The sequence below is a fragment of the Lucilia sericata genome, unplaced genomic scaffold (assembly GCF_015586225.1).
Source record: "Lucilia sericata isolate MDLA Ls3-8-SP2 unplaced genomic scaffold, ASM1558622v1 Contig000033F_arrow, whole genome shotgun sequence".
In the NCBI taxonomy this organism is placed as follows: domain Eukaryota; kingdom Metazoa; phylum Arthropoda; class Insecta; order Diptera; family Calliphoridae; genus Lucilia; species Lucilia sericata.
In genome coordinates, this window is record NW_023994071.1 from 994,089 (window position 1) to 1,001,064 (window position 6,976).

The following is a 6,976-nucleotide window of genomic DNA, read 5'->3' on the forward strand; positions in this document are numbered from 1 at the left end:
GATATGAGTATAAAATGTGATTTATTTTTCGTTATAAAGCATTTATGTTGAATTGTACCTTCTGAGAAAGGCTTTGTACATTTGCATATGTATGGGGGCTAGGTAAAAGAAAAGACAGACTTTAAATATTTTTAAAAGGTTTTGTCATTGGACCAAAAAAGCATACGTGCCAAACATCATCAAATTGTTATTAACATTTTAACCTGTACCAGACGGTCAGACTTACATGGCTTAATCGATTCAGAAAATTATTCTTAGCCGATTAGTAACTCAAACGTAGTATAGTGGTGTAGGGTAAAAAATTAAGTTCCGTGGCATTAAGAAAAAACATGATAGAAAAACCTATATGGGCAGCCTAGCTATAGTGGGCGTGGTACCTCCCATATAAAGAAAATCTTAAATTTGTATATCTGAGAAAATATAACAACTAGAGTCCTCATTTTTTTTTCGGAGAAACTTTAGTATGAATATTTATGAGAAAAATGGGTGGACTTTCATAAGGGGGTTTTGGTACCTCCTATATGGATCTATATGTATAATAACAAGTAAGCGTGCTATATTCGGCTATGTCGAATCTTAAATACCCTCCACCAGCAAGCTACCAACATTTATGCATATGTCGAACTAATTTTGATTAGGTACAGAAAAATTTATATTAATAGGCCAGTTCGAAAACATTTTAATAGAATGATTTATCTATACAAAGAACATACTCATGTCGAATTTTATCCGGATATAATCATTTAATAAGGAATTACGTGGTAATAAGTGATTTGCAGAGTAAACCTTATATAGGGGCTAAGACAACTTATTGTCCGATCCGGAAAAATATTCCGTAGAATGATTTATATACACAAAATACACATTTATGTAGAATTTTATCCCGATAACTTTGATTGTCTATGTTTGTGACCAATTACGGACCGATAATGAATATCATATAATGATTTATATGAAAAAAAAAAAATTATGTCGAATTTTAAGTCATTTTCGGAAGTGGACTTTATATATCAGTGGACTTTATATATCATATTATTATCAAAATATCTTTATTTGATCATGAAATACAGTGAACTCTCGATAATGTGAACTAATTAATGTAGTTCATATTTTCGAATTTGTTCACATTTTCGATTGTGATTTTTTTATATATATTACTAAGTTATTCTTTCTAAAAATCATTTCTGCAAGGAATGAAAATGCAAAGATTACTAAAAAAATTTTTGTAATTTATTTGGAACATAAAAAGTTTTTAAAAATCCATTTTATAAAGAGTACATAAGTAGTATGTACATAAAAAATAAACAAAATATTACGACAAAAAATAAATAAAATTTACAATGAAAAAAGATAAGTACATACATATATAATTAAATATGGAAATAATCGGTTATTATTTTCTGTTTTTTCTTTTGTTCGACGAGCTTATTTACCGCCAACACCCTGATTTTTTTCAATACTTTAATGTCAGAGTGATCGACCGTTTGAAATTCAGCCCATTGGACAGCTTTGTTAAAAAATTCGACAGCTTCTTTGGCTTTAATGTTGTTTTCAGGCGCTTCAATAAAAAAGTCGTCATCATCGTCGGACTCTTCAATTAAATCATTTTCCTCAAATGGCGTGACGTCCTCACAAGGATTATTGATTCAATCTCTAATGTTTACAGCAGTAAATACTTCCTGAGGGCAGAATGTCTGTAGAAGATCTGCAGCAGTATTTTCTAAAGATCAAAACTCTGATTGCAACTTTTCTTTTAAAACACTCAAAGGAACATTAAATTCAGGATCATCTTCATCATTTACCATATTCAAAATATTTTTCCAACAGTTAGATAAAGTTTCTTTACCAACTCGGTTCCAGGATGCCTCTAGAATAGAAACTCCTTCTTTAAGTGTGATTTTTTTCATCGATTCAAGCAAATCCACCTCTTTTGCAATAATTGTTGCCAGAAAACTGTTCCTATAATGAAGTTTGGTGATTCTAATTGCATTTTGATCCATTGGCTGGATCAGAGCCGTTACATTTGGAGGCATGAACATAGCTTCTATGGAACCATCCTCGGATTTAACGTCGGATTCTGGTGGATGGGGCATTATCTATTAAGAGTAAAGCTTTTACTAGTAATCGTTTCTTCTTTAAAAAATTTGTCACCTTAATGAAAAATAATCCCAATTGAACTATTTTTACATGTTTACTTACCTCTGGCACAAAACAGTTGTGAAACCATTCTTAGGTTTACGAACTGAGATTGCGCAGAAAGTTTTTCATCGATTATCTGAAGGAGCCGAATTTCGTATCTCTTTTTAAATTTTTGTAGCCACCCATCGCTAGCATTGAAGTCATTTCCGTATTCACTTATGTTTTTGTGAATTTGTTTGGCTTTCTCTTTCAACATCAACCGACTTACAGGGAGGTTTTTATTCCGCATACAAATAAACCACTTATAGAGCGATTTTTCCATTTTTGGAAGCTCTGAAGATCGTAATGTTTTGCGTTTTCCGGGTCCATACGTATTGTTCACACATTTTAAAATATTGTCTTTTTTATTTTTTTATTGAACATATCGTTGATTTTGCAACTTTACACTTTTTACTTAACACTGTAACACTCGATCCTTTTTTTTAAATATTCCAAAATTTCGCATTTTTCATATAAGGATAAAAACTTTCGACTGTTTTTAGACATCACTAATTTTAAAAATAAATTCACGAACCTACCGCAGCAAGTTACATAAAGCTACTAGCATTAAATACCTTTAAAATAATGGCATACTATGGTATTTATTAATTCGGGGATTCCCAACATTAAAAATAAATGCTTCTACAAATTAAAAAATCCCAAAAAATTAAAAAAAAATCACTATTTAGAGCCATTAAATTTTGTTCACTATTTAGAGCGCCCATATAAAAAACTGAGTGTTCACATTAGTGGATAGTTCATTATATTGGATGTTCACATTACCTCGAGTTCACTGTATTAAAAAAAAAATATATGTATGTACTTAAGTATAAGAGTTCTGTCAAAATTTTTATATTTTTTTACTTTTATTTTATCTCTGTTTTGAGTTATACTTTTCTATTTATAATGTTTTATTTTATTATTATTTTTTTTTTTTGATAAGAAGTAAATATTATTTTATTGTTATTTTTTTAGTTTTTAAATCAGAAACAAAATAAATATATAATTAAGTAAAAAGAGAAAATATATATAAAAAAATAAAAATACTTTGTTTACAATTGCTTTGAACACAAATATGTTTTCTTTCTGATCTTGAATCAAGTATCATGTTAGAGTAAATTTTTAATTAGTGGGAGGCTCAGGTCATTAGACATAGGGACATTAGGACGTAATGAAATTAAAAGATCGCAGGTATAGTAATTCATAATTTTTTATTATCTTTTATTTTTTGACACGAAGAATTTTATTTTTTGTGGTTGTGTATATTTTGATAGTGATAAGAATTCACGACATTACGACGAGTAGCCGGAAAAAAAAAAAAAAAACATCGTGTCACATTTCAACTTTTCAAAATATACCTAGTTTTGCCATAAAAAAGCAATCATGACACTATTCACCGAGATTTAAGATTATTTCAACGTTTGAAAGTGTTTTGAGGAAGACAAATAAAATTTTTTATATAAAAAAAACTAAAACTCGAAATATTAAACTTTTCCTTCCAAAAACCCATATAGGTTTTTCTATCATGTTTTTTCTTAATGCCACGGAACTTAATTTTTTACCCTACACCACTATACTACGTTTGAGTTACTAATCGATAAAATAAAAGTAAAAAAATATAAAAATTTTGACAGAACTCTTATACTTAAGTACATATATTTTTTTAATACAGTGAACTCGAGGTAATGTGAACATCCAATATAATGAACTATCCACTAATGTGAACACTCAGTTTTTTATATGGGCGCTCTAAATAGTGAACAAAATTTAATGGCTCTAAATAGTGATTTTTTTTTAATTTTTTGGGATTTTTTAATTTGTAGAAGCATGTTGGGAATCCCCGAATTAATAAATACCATAGTATGCCATTATTTTAAAGGTATTTAATGCTAGTAGCTTTATGTAACTTGCTGCGGTAGGTTCGTGAATTTATTTTTAAAATTAGTGATGTCTAAAAACAGTCGAAAGTTTTTATCCTTATATGAAAAATGCGAAATTTTGGAATATTTAAAAAAAGGATCGAGTGTTACAGTGTTAAGTAAAAAGTGTAAAGTTGCAAAATCAACGATATGTTCAATAAAAAATAAAAAAGACAATATTTTAAAATGTGTGAACAATACGTATGGACCCGGAAAACGCAAAACATTACGATCTTCAGAGCTTCCAAAAATGGAAAAATCGCTCTATAAGTGGTTTATTTGTATGCGGAATAAAAACCTCCCTGTAAGTCGGTTGATGTTGAAAGAGAAAGCCAAACAAATTCACAGAAACATAAGTGAATACGGAAATGACTTCAATGCTAGCGATGGGTGGCTACAAAAATTTAAAAAGAGATACGAAATTCGGCTCCTTCAGATAATCGATGAAAAACTTTCTGCGCAATCTCAGTTCGTAAACCTAAGAATGGTTTCACAACTGTTTTGTGCCAGAGGTAAGTAAACATGTAAAAATAGTTCAATTGGGATTATTTTTCATTAAGGTGACAAATTTTTTAAAGAAGAAACGATTACTAGTAAAAGCTTTACTCTTAATAGATAATGCCCCATCCCATCCACCAGAATCCGACGTTAAATCCGAGGATGGTTCCATAGAAGCTATGGATCAAAATGCAATTAGAATCACCAAACTTCATTATAGGAACAGTTTTCTGGCAACAATTATTGCAAAAGAGGTGGATTTGCTTGAATCGATGAAAAAAATCACACTTAAAGAAGGAGTTTCTATTCTAGAGGCATCCTGGAACCGAGTTGGTAAAGAAACTTTATCTAACTGTTGGAAAAATATTTTGAATATGGTAAATGATGAAGATGATCCTGAATTTAATGTTCCTTTGAGCGTTTTAAAAGAAAAGTTGCAATCAGAGTTTTGATCTTTAGAAAATACTGCTGCAGATCTTCTACAGACATTCTGCCCTCAGGAAGTATTTACTGCTGTAAACATTAGAGATTGAATCAATAATCCTTGTGAGGACGTCACGCCATTTGAGGAAAATGATTTAATTGAAGAGTCCGACGATGATGACGACTTTTTTATTGAAGCGCCTGAAAACAACATTAAAGCCAAAGAAGCTGTCGAATTTTTTAACAAAGCTGTCCAATGGGCTGAATTTCAAACGGTCGATCACTCTGACATTAAAGTATTGAAAAAAATCAGGGTGTTGGCGGTAAATAAGCTCGTCGAACAAAAGAAAAAACAGAAAATAATAACCGATTATTTCCATATTTAATTATATATGTATGTACTTATCTTTTTTCATTGTAAATTTTATTTATTTTTTGTCGTAATATTTTGTTTATTTTTTATGTACATACTACTTATGTACTCTTTATAAAATGGATTTTTAAAAACTTTTTATGTTCCAAATAAATTACAAAAATTTTTTTAGTAATCTTTGCATTTTCATTCCTTGCAGAAATGATTTTTAGAAAGAATAACTTAGTAATATATATAAAAAAATCACAATCGAAAATGTGAACAAATTCGAAAATATGAACTACATTAATTAGTTCACATTATCGAGAGTTCACTGTATTTCATGATCAAATAAAGATATTTTGATAATATTATGATATATAAAGTCCACTGATATATAAAGTCCACTTCCGAAAATGACTTAAAATTCGACATAATTTTTTTTTTCATATAAATCATTATATGATATTCATTATCGGTCCGTAATTGGTCACAAACATAGACAATCAAAGTTATCGGGATAAAATTCTACATAAATGTGTATTTTGTGTATATAAATCATTCTACGGAATATTTTTCCGGATCGGACAATAAGTTGTCTTAGCCCCTATATAAGGTTTACTCTGCAAATCACTTATTACCACGTAATTCCTTATTAAATGATTATATCCGGATAAAATTCGACATGAGTATGTTCTTTGTATAGATAAATCATTCTATTAAAATGTTTTCGAACTGGCCTATTAATATAAATTTTTCTGTACCTAATCAAAATTAGTTCGACATATGCATAAATGTTGGTAGCTTGCTGGTGGAGGGTATTTAAGATTCGACATAGCCGAATATAGCACGCTTACTTGTTATTATACATATAGATCCTTGTTATTATACATTTTTCTCATAAATATTCATACTAAAGTTTCTCCGAAAAAAAATGAGGACTCTAGTTGTTATATTTTCTCAGATATACAAAATTAAGATTTTCTTTATATGGGAGGTACCACGCCCACTATAGCTAGGCTGCCCACTTCATATGGATGTGAAAGTTTGAGGACTCTAGCTCTTACAGTTTCTGAGATAAGCGACTTTTAATACTTATTTAGTATGTGTTCGTGGCACGTCGAACGTCGCCCACTTAAAATATTGTAGTAAAAAGTAGCCTATAGTTCCTTTGAGACATACAGGAAGAGACTCGGAAAATTTCAGAAAAATCGGTTCAGCCGTTTAGCTGTCTATAAAGTCCAAACAAACAAACATACAAACACACATTGATTTATATATATATATATATTTTATATATATAAATAAATATATATATATATATATATATATATATATATATATATATATATATATATATATATATATATATATATATATATATATATACTATATATATATACTGAAATTCTAATGCACGCGTGCATAGGCCAAGAAATTCTGCTGACGCTTTGTTGACACACCTACACTATAAGCTTGTGTGTATTAGTGTGTCTGTGTTTTACTAAAATGACCACTTGTTTGTTGCTTTGTTACGATCTCAGAGATCAAAATCAAATCAGTTGCTGTTCAGCTTTTGTAGAAGCAAGATCACGTTGCGGATTTT

At 29.6% G+C, this 6,976-nt stretch overlaps 1 protein-coding gene across 1 annotated transcript; it reads right to left on the reverse strand.

The window, feature by feature from the left end:
* Positions 1-90: 90 nt before the first annotated feature.
* On the reverse strand, positions 91-2,831 carry LOC119612083 (jerky protein homolog-like). Its single transcript, XM_037967808.1, has one exon. The coding sequence runs from the start codon at positions 2,091-2,093 to the stop codon at positions 1,728-1,730; it is 366 nt and encodes a 121-aa protein (XP_037823736.1). The 5' UTR covers positions 2,094-2,831; the 3' UTR covers positions 91-1,727.
* Positions 2,832-6,976: the final 4,145 nt, after the last annotated feature.